The sequence below is a fragment of the Filicampus tigris genome, chromosome 2, assembly GCF_054856515.1.
Source record: "Filicampus tigris isolate MCC_2025a chromosome 2, RoL_Ftig_1.0, whole genome shotgun sequence".
Taxonomy (NCBI): domain Eukaryota; kingdom Metazoa; phylum Chordata; class Actinopteri; order Syngnathiformes; family Syngnathidae; genus Filicampus; species Filicampus tigris.
This window is the reverse complement of record NC_141218.1, coordinates 7,712,831-7,732,985: the sequence shown is the minus strand read 5'-3', so window position 1 is coordinate 7,732,985 and position 20,155 is coordinate 7,712,831. Positions and strand designations below refer to the sequence as shown.

The 20,155-nt window shown below is 45.6% G+C and overlaps 1 protein-coding gene across 7 annotated transcripts in view; it reads right to left on the bottom strand.

Moving 5' to 3' along the window:
* LOC147151199 (sodium/calcium exchanger 1-like) overlaps positions 1-20,155 on the bottom strand; it is a 44,967-nt gene that overhangs the window by 21,578 nt on the left and 3,234 nt on the right. The window contains exons 1-2 of one of the 7 annotated variants that reach the window (XM_086012997.1): positions 15,991-16,128; positions 10,315-10,440 (exon numbers count right to left, since the gene is read on the bottom strand). The exons of 1 other annotated variant lie outside the window; for it this stretch is intronic. Coding sequence is in view for 2 of the 6 variants with exons in the window: in XM_086012981.1 (XP_085869107.1) it covers positions 3,747-3,898 (152 nt within the window). In the remaining 4 variants the exon portion in view is untranslated. Of the gene's footprint in view, positions 1-3,746; positions 3,919-5,842; positions 5,980-10,314; positions 10,441-15,990; positions 16,129-20,155 lie in introns of those variants that run through there. 5 more of the 7 variants (XM_086012981.1, XM_086012988.1, XM_086013014.1 and 2 more) reach the window with 5 other exon arrangements.

Genomic DNA, 20,155 nt, shown 5'->3' with positions numbered 1-20,155 from the left:
GGTCCTGCGGCCCCGCCGACGCGCACTCACACTCACTTCACATTTCCGCCGCCTCTCCATAATAATTCCCTCTCCAAATCCTCCTCACGCACCCTCGCACTCGCTCGCTCTCTTTTCACACGTCCACTCGACCTTATTGCCGTCAAAATCTGCACGCCAATCTGTGGCCACAATATGCGACAGAGAGCAAGAAATAACACGTCTGCTTGGCTGTGAGAAGCTCTTCAATTCTTACTTGCGATCACCCAATACAAATCTGGCTTGACTACAATAACGGTGTCCAAAAAAAGAGCGTGGCTCTCCTTTTTTCTATTTCGGGAGAGTTTAGAATTGGATGGAGCAGGTGTAGGCCGAATTAAGAAAGCGTGGAGGGAAATGAAAGCTGGGGAGCAAAAGTCATGTATGTGTCTTGCTTAAAAAGTGTAAAAACAGCATTCGTCATCACACTCCAGTTTGGAGCCCTTCATTGACCGTGCTTGCTGAGTCATATCACATCAGCTGCACTTTGCTCTTCTGCCTCGTTTGACACCATGAGTCCCCACACACACGCACGCGCAGGCACATATGCACACCGCCAATGGCAAATGCTGTCCGAGGGTTCAATGAATCTTGATTGGCTGCATCTTGGCTTTGCTTGTTTCCTCTTGAAAAGGCGTAAAAGACCACGAGGATGCCAACGTTTGACTGTCTGCTATTTTTATTCGGCGCTTTCCTACCACCTGGGAGGACAAAGACCGGCTGGATTTGCTCCACTAAAGTAATAAATAAATAAAATTAAAACAAATGTATTTATTATTATTCATGAAATAGATAAAAGACCAGAGGACAGAAGGGAGAAGAGTCCAAAAGTGATCTTGTGATGTCTTGTAACATTCATCCATCCATTTTGGGATATTTTGTTACAGTCAACATAATAATATGTTAAAAAGTGTGACATTTTCATCAAACTTTTTTTTTTTTTTTAGATTTTTCTCATTCACTGCCAGACATTTTCAAACCCTCTTTTACCCTAATGTTTGAAAAAAATAGAAATAAGTTCCTGGTATTGAGTGGCTGTGAAAAGACAGTAAGAAAGTAAATTCATCAATGGCAGTGAATGAGATAAAGCAAAAATGACACTGCCACCCCCTCCCAAAAAAAGAAGAGTGCCAATAATTTAATAATCATTTACAAAAAAATTAAAAGTATATATTTTTTCATAAATCTCACTGGGTGGGCCTGTGCACACCCAGGCCCACCCATGGCTCCGCCCCTGCTAGTATCACTGGCGAGTCGCAGCAGTTTAAAATTATAATAGTTTTGTCTCATCTGCAACATGTAGTTGTTCTATTAGTGCACAGAAATGTCATATGGTAGTGGAACTTTACTAATACGACATAACGTTACTAGTGCATCTCCTGGCTTCCATCAATAAGAAAAACAAAACAAAAGTCAGACTCCTGATCAAAGCCTAGCAGGAAACTCAGATATTCAAAACGAGTCGAGTGTGGCTCAGAGACGTTCATGATGCGACGCGTAATTAGCCAGATCGGAGGGCCGCCGTGACAGTTCCCGAGTGGGCCGGCGATATCCCGAGCTGTCCGAGCCGGTTAGGGGAGGCCGCTGAGTCGGCCTGGCCCTTCAAAGGCAGCCCAGCGGAAGGAAAAGCAGCCGGGCCGACGGCACTCCAGTACGCACGCATCACTACGCCTGCCCAGGAAGGACATCGGCGCGCATGCACAAACATGTGACCCGACATGCTAGAGCACGTAGCGGAAATGTCACAAGTTTGACGCAGTGCAAAAAAAAAAGTCAGCATCAAAAAAAGAGTGGCCCGTTCACTTTCAGCCGTTACAAAACACTTCCCATCCAACAAGTCAATGGAGCCGTGCGCTTGCGCGTACGTCAGTTTGCACGGCGCACGTTTGGCTTTTGTGGACTATAGAGCGTTCAAGTTTACATTTTGTTTGTAGTTGAGTCATCAGCAGACTGGGTGTGCGTGTTCGTGTGTGTGTGTCATGTACAAACAGCCACAGGTCACGCACAACACGCATGCAAGACTGAGCGTGGCGTGTTGATCCACGCGTCATGTGACGCGCGGAAGGTCAACTCTTCTTTAATATCAGTCATTCTTCACGGAGGATAAAGGATATATGCCTATGAGTACTGTTACATTATCCGTCTACAAAAATAAACATATCGTCGCTGCCTTGTGAAAACACGCTATCGGCAATTTTGGAAACTTTTTAAATGTTCAAATGTGCAAACACCATCCATGTAAAAATGAGAAAAATGAAAAAAATGGAGCAGCGACGATATGTTGTTGCGTTACATACAGTGGATGCTAATTAGGCCGCGTGCCTCAGGGGTTTCGCATTGCATAAACATCTTGAAGCCTCTTTTCTGAAGAATTGTTCACTCATTCTATCTGCTCAACAGCCGCTTGTTGTGAAGCAAGTTGAGTCACCGCCACCATACAGTGCTCGTATTGCAAGATTGCGCTCGCAGGTCAAAGCAAAAAATGAAAAAAACAACGACATCCAATCGACAGCTTGTATCAAAAAAAAAAAAAAAAGATTTTGATATTGCACATTTTGAAAAGTGTGACTTCATCCTTTCAGGGCGGAGTAATATATGCAAAATGCAAATCCCCCAACAAGCCATCTTCCCTGGATGAGAGTTTACTGGATGGAAAAATCTCCCAATTACGATTCATCTCTCAAGTAGTTTGCATGTAACTAACACAATAACGCCGGGGCCATAAATAAGAGCAATCTGGCCTCTAATCATCTTACACCTTTGAAAGGCCGGTGACTTCTTTTGTTGGGACCGACGCCTCCTGCATCACCCGAAGCACGGCGGCTGCAGATAACAACATGGCCAGCATTCGTTGGCTTTGTGTGCTTGTCAGCAGGCACCAGAGCGTGACCAAGGAACCGACTGGGACATTCATCTCTGCCTTTGGATCACACTCTCACTTATTCTCAAAGGTTCCGAAGGGGGGGGGGGGCGGGGTGAGGGCGGGGGATTGCGTCACACAGATGTGCAAGTGGTGGAAGGCGGTCTCAAAGTGCCCAATTCGCAGCCACTATCTTTACATCGTCCCAAAATGCGCTAGACCTACGCTGGGCTCAAAGATAGTGGCCACAGACGGGACGAGATCGAGAGCGTAAGCGTCCGCATGCGGGAACGAGACACGCTCATCAACTGCCAAATGTCCCAAGAGGGTCCTGCTCCAAAAGTGAAGCCTCAATCATTGCCAAAGGCAAAAATCCACATTACGATGATGCCTTGAGATACGTGTTTCATCAGTCCTGTGACCACGTTCGTATCTCGAATCACCTTTCCCCATTGAATTGAAATGGAAATGCCATTAATCTGTTCTTCTCACAAAAAAAGCAATTTTACCAAAACAGCACTTTATAATGTTGCATTTTCTAAAATGATATAGCAATAACACAGTTCAATACAATGTAAAGCGTGATGCAGTTTGCGCATCATGATTTAATGCTGCAATCCAATTCTTTGTGCTGCTCCTTCGGCTGTGCCCACCTTGGCCACCGGGAGGCAGTATGGTGCAGTCATGCAGACACAAACCAAGAAGAACAGACTTGCTCTTCTACTTATGGACTCAGTAAGTTGTTCTCATCACTTGTCATGGATGATAAAGAATATATGCCTGCCCGCGACTATTCTATTATCTATCTGCATGTTTACACTGCAGCTAAACACGATTTGCCGATCAAACGAGATCTCCAAGCTCCTACCGTCCGTCCATAGCGTCATCGATCGGATGTGGCCTGTCCACTTGATTCATTGTGAGCCGCTCCGCCTTCCATTTGGGGAAGTCCTTCCAGTTAACGAGCCACGAAATCACAATTGATCTGTTGCTGGAACTCCGATATTGATCAGGATCCATTTGCGCCGAGCAACACTGAGCTAATAGATGAGGTTATACAGTACAATCAGCGCGCACACAAAACATACAAAAAACATACAGACGCACACAAATGGAAACACGCTCAAAGTCATAATCACACGCATAACAAAAAACACACAAACAAAAAAAAACGATACCCGGACAGGTTCACACACACACACACACACACACACACACACACAAGCACACCAATGAGCATGTGCGGATCCATACTGGCGTGCAGCATAGCGCTCAAAGGTCGCAAACGACAACAAGACAAGCTCACCTCACAATTTGTGTGTGTGTGTGCGCACGTGCATGTGTGTGTGCGTGGCTTTCACTCGTTCTGTTGGCCCACACGAGTCATTTACGCTATTTAAACAGACGGATTCACGGGGGCGAAGAAATAGATCAAAAAGAAAAAAGAGCGAGTAAAGCGCAGCCGAAAAGCAGCGCACAAAAGGGTTGCTGCACTGCACGCGTGCACACGCGCACACACGCACACACACACACACACACACACACACCGAGTGTGTGCTGGGCAGAGCAGGTGAGTCACGCTGCTGTGCACATTTGGAGGTTTGACTTTGTCTCAACACACACACACACAAATAGGATGCATCCTCTCAAAAAAACACATGCAGACTCCCTTGTAAAACTTTGCATTTGTATTATAAACATATCATCAAATGTATTATCTTTTCTCATTGAAATGTATGGAAAAACCTTTAATCCGTTCTTGTCTACTGTTAACAAATGTTTCATGAGAAATATTGCACTCTCTATATATTGTATTTACAAAACATAATGACATCATGATCTACAATTAAAACGATTTTTTTTTTTGGTCACTTTGCATCAACTGAATGTACGTTGTGCTGCTGTTTGTCTTGGCCACCTGGGGGGCAGTATAAGACGGACATACTGTCTACAGATGCCTGCACAGTATCGAGGATAAAGAATATATGACTAACACGGGTGTTCTATTGAGTGTCTCGTTCGTTCGATCGTTTGTGTTCAAATATCAATTGCTTGAAGAGGAAGTCAACCCAAACATTTTTTTCAAGAATATGTTCTATGCAGGCCCACTAGTTGAAACAAGGCAATATGATTAATATAAATATGAACAACGACCAATAACGGCTCACCTGTTTTCTGAAGCCGAGCCGTGATTGGTCGTTACCTGAGCATTTGTGATGTCATTTTCAGTCGACAGAAATTACGAAATGGCCGCCCCCAGAGATGGCTAAGAATGGGTGGATTTTGTTGCTTAAGTCATATTCCACAAACGCAATATTAATCAGAATGCTGTGTTTCAACTAGTGGGCCTGCATAGAACATATTCTTTCAAAAAATGTTTGGGTTGACTTGAGCTTTAAAGGGTGATGTGTTAGCATTAGCATTCCGTAAATGCTACATGGTTGTTTAAAGGTGTAATTCTCCTTGTCTCACGTTTAGTTTGAAAGTACACGTCATCTGGGAGTGACGTTAAACAGTTTGAAGCATGATTTTGCGGTGGGCCAAGTGATACTAACTCAATGGGAAGTCACAACCTGAGTTTGTAGCAGATGAGTGGAAACTAGTGCGCATGCGTGTGTGCGCACGTCTCTTTGTCTTTGCTGTTCTGTGCCATGGCGGGTGTGTAATTGTGTTGATATAAGCCCCTCGGGGTGACAAGTGCAAGTACCTACACGGCTAGCAGGAGCAGGACACACACACATACACACACACACACGTATACGGAGCATGAATGAGTCATGAAGCATACGCTCCAATAACATTTGAATTCCCATCTGCTGTGGCTTGAAGACACCTTGAGCTTTTTTCACCTGTTTCACAGCTCGCAACCACGCACACGCGAGGGCAAAGCGGATTCACGCAGGCGGCCAAGGTGACGCCTGCCTCATCGTCCGCAAATCACTCACTTGAGTTTGTTTGACTTACTGGCGAGTTCCCTTTCCAACACCAACACTCGCAAAGACAAAAATCTAAGCAGCGATGACTGCCTGTCACCGCTGCGTCGCGTCCAATAATAGTCCGGGGCTGCAGTGAGAATGTGAATGGAACCGTAATCTGTCACCGTGTGTGTGTGCGTGAATGTGAAGGGTGGGGGCGGTGCAAAAAGTAGCTCCAATGCCGTTGCCATGGCGATTAATAAGCGACAACAGTCTTGAGCGGCATCGCGAAGTGCACGAGAGGAGCTTCTCTGTTATCTTGGGCTCGATTACGCGTTGCCTTGACTTCAGTGAGGAGAAGAGGGCTTCGCGATTCAAATTCAAAAATCAGCGAGTCAACCCCCCCGCCCCTTTCGCCTCTCGTGAAAAATGAATTAAAAGTGCCGCCTTGGAATGAGCGCTGCAGGCATACACGACTCCGAAAGGATGGAAAGTGCCATCAGGAGTGCGCTACAGATGCGTTCTGCTAGTCTAACTTGTTTTGATCAGACCAACCAATCAAGAGGATGGAAAAATGCTGACGTCATCGAGGGTCAGCGCTCTGGCCCTGTGAGGCAAATATGAGAATCTGATTGGTCGAAGAGTACCACTGCTAATCTAGTTGTCGTTACATTGATGCTGGCCCTGGAGAGATTGACGTGTCAACAAAGAGAGACTAAAATTTGATTAGAGGGGGAAAAATACTTGACGTCCACGTACAATTACTGAAAGCAGTGCGACAACGAAAACCACAAGCGAACGCACGGCCCATCGCGCACACACAGTCCCCGGCGCACGTCTTTTTCTGTTAACGCTTCTACGCTTATACATTTTTAATGCACCTCCATGCTAAGCGTGTGTGTGTGTGTGTGTGTATATGTATATGTGTGTGCGGTATGCATGTAAATGAATATTCAAAGCGCGAGCAGCGCATTTATCCACGTTTTGAAGCCAGAAACTTTTGCAGCAGGCTCAATGCGCTGCTCGTGTGTGCGCTAATGTCCACTTTGATCCACATAAAAGCACGACTGAAGCCAGCAACAGATCGGCAAAGAGTGCGAGGGGACATGTGACACATTCTGTGGTGGGAGGAGTGGGGTGGGGGGGTGGGTCGTTTGTGGGGTGACACGGCTGGAGGAGGACGGAAAAAATGAAAGAGATAAGAGGAAAAGACCAAGGGATGTGGGAAATGACAAAAGTGTGCAAAGGGCCTTCGGGGTGAGCAAGCCAGCCAACTTTACTGTGATCCGAGGAGACAGATGAACGTGTGCGTTAATATATATGTGTGTGAGTGTGTGTGAGTGTGCATGTGTGTAAATGTTTTATTGTTTCATTGGAGAGCCACATGACCCCGTTGCCTTAGAGAGTGATGATGAAGACGGCAGGCCTGGGGCAGAACAGTAATAACTACACCGCCTACATATAGAAACGTGCGCGTGCGCGTGCGTGCATAGGAAGCGAATAAAACAATCCCTCTGATCGCTGAACCAATCAGAGCAAAAGAAGAAAACACTAACAGCTTTGTTCACACTCAATGGCCACTTTATTAGGGACATGTGATGTCAAACTTGAGTTCAATTCGCTCTCTGACCGCAGTCATAACAATTTTGCCAACTGAAACATAATTATCATTATTATATCATTATTGATCTTTCTATCAAAGGAAATTTGCATTGCACTGTATAAAAACATTAGGAATGAAACAGCGTAATGACTGACTGTCTAATTAGTCGTGCATTTGATGTGTGGCTTTAAGGGGCGTGGCCTAGTGAGTGCTGTCAGGATCTGGAGCAGCACTGTAAAAAAAGTTTCAAAATTTCAAGGCAACAAACTTCCATAACATTTTAAAGGCCCACTTGTTGAAACAAAGCATTCTGTTAAATATTGCGTTTGTGGAATAAGAATTAATCGACTTGTTTTTAGCCATCTCCGGGGGCGGCCATTTTGTCACTTGCTGTCGACTGAAAATGACATCACTACTCAGGGCTCAGGTAACGACCAATCATGGCTTAGCTTCAGAAAACAGGTCAGCCGTGATTGGTCGTTTCCAGTCGACAGAAGTGATAAAATGGCCGCCCCTTTAGATGGCTAAAAAGGGGTGAATTTTGCTGTTTAACTCATATTCCACAAACGCAATATTAAATAGAATGCCGTGTTTCAACAAGTGGGCCTGCATAGAACATATTCTTGAATAAAATAAGTTGGACAATTTAACTAGATATTTTAAATGTGACTAATGCGAAAATGGTCTTTTCCGCATTTTTAACAAAGAAATAAGAGTTTGCTAACCGTCCATTGTATTGTCCACCAACGTAAAGATAGAAGTAAAAACAATTCAGCAAATTGTTTTGGAGCAAACAACTTGAAACACTGTTGCCATAAATGTCAATAATTTATATTTCAAAGTTGTTCCAACTTCAATTACTCTTCTAGACCACCAGTTGTGTTTTTTACCACACAGGTTCGTTTGTGAGTTCATCATCAACATTATCCCTCATTGTCAACACGTCATGATAATCTGGATGAGCCAAAGACTCACCACCTGTCCAGTGACATCATTTACCATTCACAATAATTAACTATAGCAAATAAAAAAACATCTAAAAGTGGCAAACGGGAGTATGAATGAAATATTTAACCCGTGTGTTGGTTCTGAAAATGTGGAGTGCATGCGCGTTTGCGAGTCCAGGTGTTGGACCTGCGTGCAGATGTGCCGCTCATCCCTCTAACTGGCCCTGGCGATTTAACCCTAATCCCCCGCCGGCCTGCCCGCCCGCCGTGTGATGTATGCAATCCCATAATGCATACGACACGTATGGCGTTACGCAATCGGCATAATCTCCACCCTGAGCAAATTGCGCAGATGGGCGAGCCACCGATACGCTTTGTCCGCACTCGCCAGATTGCAGATGTTCACGGAACAATGGCTGCCAGCCGCGCTCTGATTGGCTGTCATCCTCTATGCGCGCCTGTTTGCATATTAGCTTTCATGCTTCTGTTTATGTATGCACTCTTGTGTGTTCCGCATGTATGTACTGTATGTGACGCTGAGAGGTAATGGCAGCATAGTGTTCGCACAACCGAGGCACACAAAACCACTGGAAAGGAGCAATTGAACAACACACACACACACACACACACACACACACAGTTTTTTTTCCCTGCCTCACATGGACATCTTTTGGCTTTTGACGCTAACGCATCTCTGCTCACTGAGCAACAGAACAGGAAAAAACAGACCAATGGAATAAAAGGACACACACTGTGTTAGTTGACACAAGCGAGCCATAAAGCGGAAAAAAAAAAAGATTTCAGGCCAAGGCCAACTTTAGAGGGTTGACGAATGTATTTAGCCGAGCGGCAACATTGCGCATGGCGAAGAAATGCCCGTTGCACTGAAACAAGGTGACACGAGCGCAGCGGGCGCAACAAGCCGTCGGAGGCCGCGAAGTGGCTTCGTTGCCGTTCGCTTGATGCCAAAACGCGACTGAAATCCAGTGGAGCACTCTCGGTTCATTCACGTTCTTCAAAGGTTGGAGTCAGAAGAAAGTGCAATGGTCCCTGAACCAACCGGAGCCCCGATTCCCCTTTTTTTCCAGTTACAAGCCGGCGCTTGGGCAACTTTTTGCTTTGTGCTGTGAGAGAAAATTGAAGTTCAGAGCCAGCTCTGGATACTCCGCCAATCAAATAAAGTCGAAAAAAATAAATTGCAATTAATTTACACTGTGAGATACAACGGTTAGCATCAAAGCAAGCGATATTTGACTACAACCGGTGCAGCAACACATAGACATACAATATAGAGTCAAAATAATCACAGGAATGTGTTTAATATTGCAGCAACTCACTGAGTGAGTAGTAGCGGGAGAAGCCTATTTTCGATTTGTGTCTGCATGACTCGATTATACTGCCTACTGATTGCTGAGGCAGGCACACAGGAAGGAGCAGCGTGCTGAATTGGGCTGCAGCATGAAATCATTATTCGCTCATCATGCTTTACAGTCTACTGAACTATGTTATTACTCCGTTTTTTTTACAGTACTACTGTGTTCGTGTACAATACAATGCTAATCTCATTTAAAAAAATCTTGGGGGTGATGGAAGGGGTTAATGACATTTCATTTCTTTTCAATGGGCAAAATGGATTCGAAATTAAAATGAGTTCCGCTGTATCCTCTTTGAAGCTCCTCCTCCTTCCCACCATCTCCTCCTTTGGCCATGTTTCCCATCATCGCTGTCCCCAAATGATTTATCCTCCTTCCAGCTACGGCGGCGCTTTCAAGTGGATCAGCATCTGGCAACCGTCAACCAAAGTTCACACTCGCTCGCTTCAAGCTAGCAAAGGCTGATCAACTGCTGCTCAGGTTGTTTGTGTCTGTGTGCGCGTATGTGCGTGTGCGCGTATAAACATATTGTAGCTCGTTTTCATTTGCTGGACATAACTGTGGTAAATATAATGATATAATATAGTGTCCTGTTTACCTTTCTCGTTGTTCAACGCAGTGGATTCCAGAACATGTGTGACATACTGTTAGCCATGTCCACTTGTTGCCGACGCTGAGAAGAAGAAGATGTTGCTCGTCAAGGCAACGTCATGCTCAGGAGTTTCTGTAGCATGAACATAAAAGGCCCAAATGGTTTTAACCCTCCAACACATTTCAAACAGATGAAAATCATTAGTTGAAATGATTAATTTTGTGGAATATGAGATAAAGCGGAAGTCTACCCAAACATATTTTTTTCAAGAATATGTTCCCAGCAGGCCCACTAGTTGAAACACGGAATTCTGATTGATTTTGCGTTTGTGGAATATAAGATAAGCAGAAAAATGCACTCGTTTTTAGCCATCTCTGGGGGCGGCCATTTTTTCTTCTGTCGACTGAAAATGAAATCGCAACTGCTCACAACGACCAATCACGGCTGACCTGTTTTCTCAATCGGAGCCGTGATTGGTCGTTGTGAGCAGTTGTGATGTCATTTTCAGTCGACAGAAGACAAAATGGCCGCCCCAGAGATGGCTAAAAACAAGTGGATTAACACTTATTCCACAAACACAATATTTATCAGAGTGCCCTGTTTCAACTAGTGGGCTTGCATAGAACATATTCTTGAAAAAAAATGTTTATGTTGACTTCTCTTTAAGCAGCAAAATCCCCCCCCTTTTTAGCCATCTTAGGGGGCGGCCATTTTGTCACTTATGTCGACTGGAAATTACATCACAACTGCTCAGGGCTCAGCTTCCAAAAACAGGTGACCTGTGATTGGTCGTTACCTGAGCCCTGAGTAGTTGCGATGTCATTTTCAGTCGGCAGAAGTGACAAAATGGCCGCCCCCAGAGATGGCTAAAAACGTGAGGATTAACTTTTATTCCACAAACACAATATTAATCAGAATGTCTTGTTTCAACTAGTGGGCCTGCTGGGAACATTTTGTTGAAAAAAAAAATGTTTTGGTTGACTTTCACTTTAACGCTACATCCAAAATACATCCAAAAATGACTGATTAAAAATCGTCCATATAGACGATCTGTAATATAGCGGAGGTACATTTGTGGTGCTTTCCTAAATGCCGACTTTGATTTTCTCCCAGCTTTGTGTGGCAAACAAATAACTGGGCACAGTGTGCGTAGCCCACGGAAACACGCCGGAAGCGCCTTTCCCAGGAAGGCCATGACGTTGCCAGAGGAAGATTCACTAGCTTTGTTTTGTGGCAAATTCACACTCAGGTCTGACAATCACGCCACCAAGAGGAAGCATGAGAGAAATACTCAGCCTTGATTATAAAAAGGCCACAATGGCTGTGGACTTTCAACAAGGAGAAATCAAGAAGCTGAAGAATTATGGGGATTCATCACTTTCCTCCGCGATTGTTTTCCTGCCGATTGGTCAATCGCTTATGATCCTCATAATCAGGCCCACACAAACACGCTCGCGTGTGTGTGCGTGTGTGTGTTTGCGATTATCAGATTACGTAAGACAGGTTTGCGATGCTTATAGTCAAATGAATAATGGAGTAGAGTGCAAAGCAGCCGGGACAAGACCGCGAGCGGCGAGGAGGCAGACTGAGGATGAGGAGCGGACGGCAGGAGGAGGAAGGTGAGGACGCCATGGTTACGGACATGGCAAAACAGGGGAATGCCGACGGAATGGACGAGCTGGAGGCTCGGGGGGAAAAAACAAAACGAGAAAGAAACAAGAGCAAGCTTGTTTGTGGCCAATTTAGTCACACATCAAGATGCAAATCTTGGACGTTCCTATTCAGTCACTATTGGTTTATGTGGCTGAAAATGTGCAAATAGTGTGCAGCTAGCATTCTATGCTAATAATAAAGACAATGATGATGATGCCAAAACAATGTGACATGGCTCTCTTCGCTTATTGGTCACAAAAACAGTAAGACGAAGGACAAGATGGCGGCAAAGCACTATTTCACTTTAATCAAATCTTCTCTACTGACTTCAACATACTTCCCTGGTACCACAATGCCACAACATAGTGGCAAAACACTACTTGTGTTTAAATAAAACTCCTCAATTCACTTCAACGTAGTTCCTTGACAGCGAGATGCCGCACAGAGGCGGCAAAGCGCTATTTCGGTCCGAAACGAATTTCTTCAATTTACTTCAACATAGTTCCTTGCCACCAAAGATGCCAGAAGACCTCAGCAAAGCACTACTTATGTCTAACTGTTTGGATTGTGATCCCACTTTTCCAACCAGAAAATGTTTCCTCTCTCAGCGTTTACAAGATCAGCAGCTTTGACATGCAACCAAGTAGACGGAATTCCACATCGGGGTGGAACTTGACCTCATTTGAGCCTTCACGGCGAGCAAATGTTTGAGCCTGAATTAGTAGCGGTCCTCGTCTTTTTTTTTTTTTTTCTTTCCATTTTTTTTTTTTCTGTGGAGTTGCTCTCGTGGCAGTGGCTCCAGTGCCAGATCGCAAGCCACACAAGCTGGGTGGAGAGGTCAAATGACAGGGTGTCAAGGGCGGAGGAGCAAGAGAGGAAAGAGGCCACTTAAAAGTCAACAGGCACACTGGCAACAATTTCTCCATCTGCTCGCCGCTACCTCAAACCCACCAGGAAGCTCAACAACACCTCAAACCTCAACGAGCCTGCAGCAAATTGCGAACCGTCACAGAAACGCAGCAAAAGGATTGGCCTCCGTTTTAACGTTCGCATCGATGGGGAGGAGAAGGAAAACAGGCTCGGCAAAATGAGTAATGAAACCCCAACATACAAACTGTAGAAAATATTTTGCTGTAAATATTTGATGGTGACTGCATTTATTTATTTTTGCCATGACTTGAAGCGAAAAGCCTTCTCATCAACAAAGGGCAACCGCAAAAGAGAAAGGGCACGCCTCTCCGTCTATTTGAGACGAGCGCAAATCAAAGGAGATGCAACACAGGAGCCGTATGATTCCCGAAGCTCAAGAGGCTCACTTTGGTTGTTTGGCAGCTCACCGGTCAGCACCGCAGGCTCGTAATGACTCGGCAGTTCATCACAGAGGCCGCGCTCCCGCATCGGCAGCGGGCCAGATGCGATCGGAGCGAGGAAAAACGATGAATGATTTTATTCACCGTGTGTGTGTTGGGGGCGTCGGGGCTTTTTAATGGATCTTCATGGCATCATTTCTCTTATCACTTTTCTGTAACTGCCTCTTATGCTGCCTCTTGGACAGGTCGTCATTGTAAATGAGAAACGGTTCTCGAATCACCTACCTTGTTAATTAAAGGTTAAGTCACATAAATACAATTCAAATAATAAAATAACATGGTCATTTGGGCTACTTTTTTATGGCTTTTACAATGTATACTACAGGCGACTCCCAATTTAGAGGTGTGCACCTTCAGCGCAGTACCACGTTGCGCCACAATATTACGGGCAGCACTGAGCACCACTGGATGTTAGGTAGGTCAAGCACAGAGCACTTTTTACTTGGCAATAATATATTTTCATTTTATTATTGTAAATGATGTGTGTTTTTTAGGATGTTGTGTTGTGTTGTCCTACAATGCTGCTTGTTACGCCTTCTAAATTGCCCCTCGGGGACAAATAAAGGGTTTTGATTTGATTTGATAAACAACGAGAAGAGGTTTTACGCATTGCGGCTCCGTGTGTAAAGCAGAAGTTGTATGAGGTTTCGAATGACTATAATATCCACGCTAACTCCCGATAGCTCGTCTATGGCATTTCACTTTACATACTAGCATCAGAGTAGCGGACTCCGTCAGACGAAATGATATAGTTCTGTTGAAAAATATTTTGGCGTTTGAATATACAATGTTGACCTATTTTGTTAGTAACGTGGGCGTTAGAAATAAACTTGACACGAGCACGCTTGACCTCTCATTTGGACAACCGCCAGTGAGAGGGTGACAACACTCAATAATACTCCAAACACTCAGTTGAACAGTGTTTCAAACCCAAATACAAACATAAACACTCGATACACGGTACATGCGTTTCTCCCTCCCACAAAGAGTGTGTAGCCACACACGGGAGAAAGGAGGATTATGACCGAGGGGCCGTCGTGCTCAGCCATTGGACCAGATGGACTAAGTTGACAAGAGCGTCGAGGAAGCTCCGATACACATAACCAGATTAGCGCGCACCAGAATAGAGGCCGAGATGCGGGCGGGCGGGAACGCCGGCGCTTGGTTGGAGTCGTTAATGGATTAGTTGCGGACGCCCTCGGTCCGTACGCCAGCTAACACTCACGCGCAGACGTCTTCGACGCGGGCCTAACAGCCTGTGTGACAAAAATCAACACTGACATTCCCAGGATGTGAACCGGGGCCCTTTGTTTAGCATGAAACGTCTGGATGAGGTGGACGTGCGCTCAGGAGAAAGAACTGCGTGGCAAACCCAGAGCAAATGCTTTTCCCATTGCAGTCACTTGGGAGAGCAAATCAGCGCAGGATGAACAGCAACTTCAAATGTCTCCACTCTGAATAATCGATGTCCTTTCGAGTTGTCTCCAAAAGTGCTTTCCGTGTCACGCAATTGAAATGCTGGCAGAAAACGCTCTCAATTCGTCCCAGTTTTTCCTGACAGTCCGCGATGCTGGAAGTCCACCAAAAACTGGTCTTGCTGACGTGATCTTAAAATTATGCAAATGAAGTTGCAGCCTCCTTCTCGACAGCTTGCGCGCCTCCATTATTCAGTGGGTGACATGTCTCGGCTTGAATTATTCAGCCCGCTTGAAAACGTCATTGTGGCTGAACGCTGCCATTAATTCTTGGTCATCATGACAAGTGTGAAGGATGCACCGCGCTCATCATCCTCTTGACCCAAAGGTCAATTGTCATCACCAAAACTCCACAGGGGGCCTTTAAGATGTCATTATCGCCATCAGCCATCTTCCATACGAAGAATGCAAACACTCACAAGGAGCATGGAGGAGACACTCACACTTCTGACGTCACTCACTAAACCACGCCCCCTAAAGGCACACCAACACACAAATGTTCTCATATTTTCAAATACAGAAATAAAGAAACTAAATTCATGTTACTTTATATTTTAATGCGATACAATGTGAAATGGGGGGGACGGGGGGGGGAGGGAGTGGGCGGCAGCTACCATTTATCACTGGTTGTATCTTTGCAATGACAGCTTCAATTCCTGCTGCACCGCCGCTAACATGATGGCCAATACCAAAGAACAGAAAGCAAAGCAACATCATAACTAAATATTCACCACCACCCCAGCAGGTGGGGCATAAATCGCAAAAAAAATCCAAAAGCTCAACATGAGTCCATATGATACATCGCCCCGCGGAAGCAATTTGGGATGCGTTCACGGTCCACCTTCGCCTCTGTCTCGCCGTCCACCACTCAGCCTTTGGCCCCTGGGGCACACCCTTAAACCCCCCCCCCAAGAATTTTTACGCACCTTAATGCGTCTCTGTGACACAGCGGCGCGCACACCACGTTTGACGTCTCCTCCGAGGACAACCAGCGTGCCTGCCACCCTTAACCTGCATCCACGCGCGCCGCATGCAGGCTGCAGCATATTTACGCACGCGTGCGTAACCGATTGGTTCTCGCATTGTTTTCTTGCGCCCGAAACGCGCGCGCGCACACGCTCACGCGCAGTCTCCTATCGAGCGAATTGGCCCGTGGGGGAAAAACAGCGCACGCGGCAGCTCACCGTGTTAGACGGCGTCCGACTCGGTCAGTGGCTCATCCTCCCCGCGTGTGATCATCCCACCCTTCAGCGACCCGTTCAGCGGCTCAATGCGCCGCTGTGCTCTTCCTCCTCTCCTCCTCCTCCTCCTCCTCCTCCTCCTCCGCCAGCGGCTGCGACTGAGCATGCGCACTGCTCGATACGCTCTCTCTCTCGCTCTCTCTCTCTCGGACCGCACCACTACCTCGCTCCCACTTCACTGAGAAAAAGTCCTTTGAATTACCTTAATTCGAACATGTACATCGGTATTTGTTTACGTTGTGTGCTTAGCGTAGTAGAGGTGCAAGCCACGAAAGGATATTTTGACCTCTAAGGTTCTGCATGTAGTGCGTTTCTACACTGGGGCCAACTACAGCATAAACATGTTGCATATTAACGTCTTCTTATTAGTTTACTATGAGGAAAGAAACAAAGGTCAGGCAACACACTTGAAAATAGAAGGAGGGGGGTGGCACTTGTTTGACAATACCACTCGCGCACACACATACACACACATCGAGCCTCTTTTGGAAAGTGGTGCATCTACATTAAAATGCAAATGACTAGGACACCATTTTGGCACTGTTTTCTTATTTAGGAAAGAAAGGACACATTCGTTTTTCCAGAGTGAGAACAAAAACAGCGTAACAGGCTGGGCTTCTGCTGAGTAGATTGCCACCAAATTCTAATGGGAACATCATCATCATCATCATCATCATCATCATCCATCCAAGTTTTTCGTACTGTGTATGATGAGCTCCTGCATAGTTTCTGCTCTCTTGGTCGCATTAAAAGGTGGCTGAATATTTATGATACTGTAGCACTCTGTCTTCTTTGGGCGGGGGGGGGGGGTACCTCCCCCCTACATGAAGCGTATGATAATTTTCTGCCCCCCCCCCCTCCCCTCCGCTTCCCTCTTCCGGAAATTGCCAAACAAGACGTCGCTCCCGTAGGGATCTCTCCGTTGCTGAACTGATGTGCGCTAGTGTAACTCCGGGGCTTCCATGTTGACGCATTCATGCGATCTCATATGTACGCATAATGTTCACTCCACTTCGTACACCTGCACCTCACGTCAAACTCTGAATATGAAAACAAACCGCGCGAACACAAACAAGTTGCCGCTCTGAAAAAGCACTGCATCCAACCAATCACGATGTATTCCAAAGCCCCCCGCCCCCGACGACCCGTCCTGATTATTCGTCAGCATCGTTAGTCGCAGGCCACCAACTTGTAAAGCACGCCGAGTATTGGCTTTCACACACTCCCGGGATGATTGTTTCCCATCCACTTGAGGACATTATGGCGCTAACAGCCACACAATCAAATCAAAGCATCCTGCGAGATGTTCATTAGCCCCCCGTCTTGCCATCAGGGCTGATTGCTAGTTGCGCACATACGCGCAAGCTCAACACACAGACACAAATAATTGACACGTTCCCATCAAGGACGACAGTTATGTGGACCACCCTCCTTCCACCCTGTCAAGTCAATGATCATTGGATGTTGATATATCAACACCCCACCACACACACTCCAAATTATGAATATGGCATCTACAGTCAACCCTCATTTGATAAAATACGACAGTTGTTCACATTCAAACCGCTTCAGTTTTACCTTCTTTGAGGAAACGGAACAAAGAGAACTTGCTTGCACAGTTCTCCAAAGAAGAGGCACAGTGTGCTTGCTTCAAGCTGTTTTTCATTCCCAGTTGAAGTTTTTCTTTAAAATTGACACAGAAAATACAAGATAATCAAACTCTGTCAAGTCAACACAAACACAAAAAAGTCCGCAAGAGAATTAAACTCCTACGTCGAGGTACGGCTATCTGTGCAAATGAGCTTGGTAAAATTGGACGATCGGTGACCCCAAAAAAGCAAAAGCTCAGAAGAAGTTACAAGGAAAAGGTGCCAAAGTGCAATTCATCGCTTGTTCTGCTCAGTTTCTTCTCGCCCGGAGCAGTTCTGACCTTTCACAATGATTCATATTTCCCTCACACGCGCACACACACACACACCTGCAAACATTGCAGTACATCCCGACTTGTGTCGCAACATGCCAATTTGACGCCGCGCAAAAGCGAGTGACACCCTGACTGTGCCAACAATACAAAAGGGCGGCGTAAAAAAAAAAAAAAAACGGGCTGACCTCAGTTTAGTTGAATAATGCAACGGGCCTAAAGGAACACAACACAACAAGCTGGCATAATTCATAAGTGACATCACCAATAATGCATGAATTAGAAACAAACAAACAAAAAACGAAATGAAACAACCCTTATGCAAGAGGTAGCTGTGTGGAAGTGGGCGCCTCTTGCTACAATGGAAGCAAGCCCTTCGCACGTTAGCGGGAGCTCGTCTTTTAGCGCTGAGAACACGACGGTTGACTTGTATTTGCCGGCTCTCGCTTGCGCTTAAGCTCCGCTGCGCTTCCATGCCACTGAAGCAGCTTGTTCCTATCAAACAACATCAATTAAACACGAGCCACGACGGCGTCACATTCTGCCTGAACTAGTTCAGTCCGCATCCCAGATACACCGCGGGGGGGGGGGGGGGGGGGAGAAGAAGGAAAGAAAAAAGAAGAAAAAAATGAGAGAAGATGATGAGATGGAAGAAAAAGTGATGCGAGAGTAAAGAGGACGCTCGGAGACGGAGGGAGGATGGGGAAGCAAAAGAGGGAGGCCGGCAAATCAACTTCAGGCACATCGCACGTCTTCTCCTCCGCTTTGTTTTCGAGAGGGGACGGCCAAACGTGTACGCACGCCGTCAAGCTAGCGCTCGATTGTGTGGGTCATACCTCTCAAAATTGAGAACTGGTCTTTGTTTGCTATACAATTGTTTCATGTTGTGGCCTGGTTACTGCAAAGTTTTCCACGACAACAAGCGTCACGTGAGTGACGGCGGTGACATTTTAGGGTTGAAGAAAGGCTGCACTGGTTTGTTTGTGGTTTTCCAGGCTGACGAGATAGAGAACTGACGCGTGTGCGCGCGCGCGTCTTACAAAGCCAATTTCCTTCTTTTGTCTGGCTCGCAAAATAAAGTCAGATTGGATCAACGTCTTTGAGGCGGGAGTTGATACAGCTGCAGGTTCCTCAATAAGTACACTGCAAAAAAATGAAAATTTGATTTGAAATTACCTTAAATAAAGACGGGCTACGTTTGTTCTTTTTCTGCTGAGATATTACTTACGATATTTTGTGTAAACATGTTTTCGTTAAAGAGGAAGTCAACCCAAACATATTTGAAACAGCATTGTGATTAATATTGTGTTTGTTGAATATGAGTTGAGCAGCAAAATCCACTCATTTTTAGCCATCTCAGGGGGCGGCCATTTTGTCAATTCTGTCGACTGAAAATGACATCACAACTGCTCAGGGCTCAAGTAACGACCAATCATGGCTAAGCGTCAGTTAACAGGTGAGCCGTGGTTGGTCGTAACCTGAGCCCTGAGTAATTGTGATGTTATTTTCGGTCGACAGAAGTGACAAAATGGCCGCCCCGAGAGATGGCGAAAAACGTGAGGATTAACTTTTATTCCACAAACGCAATATTTATCGGAATGCCTTGTTTTAACTAGTGGGCCTGCGTAGAACATATTCTTGAAAAAAATATGTTAGGGTTGACTTCTGCTTTAAAAGCAAACATTTTCTTTACAAGAATATATTCTATGCGCTTCCACTACATGGCATTCTGATTAATATTGCATTTGGGGAATGTGAGCTCTCAGGGGGCGGCCATTTTGCCACTTGCTGACAACTGAAAACAACCAATCATGGTTGAGCTTCAGAAAACAGGTGAGCCACATTTGGTCGTTACCTGAGCCCCGAACAACTGTGATGTCATTTTCAGTCGACAGCAAGTGACAAAATGGCTGCCCTATGGGCATAAAAACAGGTGGATTTTGCTGCTTAACTCCACAAACGCAATATTAATCAGAATGCCATGTTTATATTAGTGGAGGCACATAGAACATTTTATCGTAAAGAACATTTTGCGGGTGAAAACCTGAATAAGGTATCATTCAGATTCAAACCTTTTTGCTGGTCTTGGCGATATCGATTACCGACAGCCTCGTAGTGTGAAGCAGTGCAGTTGAACATGCCTGCAAACGGTTAAGTCATCGCTTGCGGATGCAACTCTGAACTGGC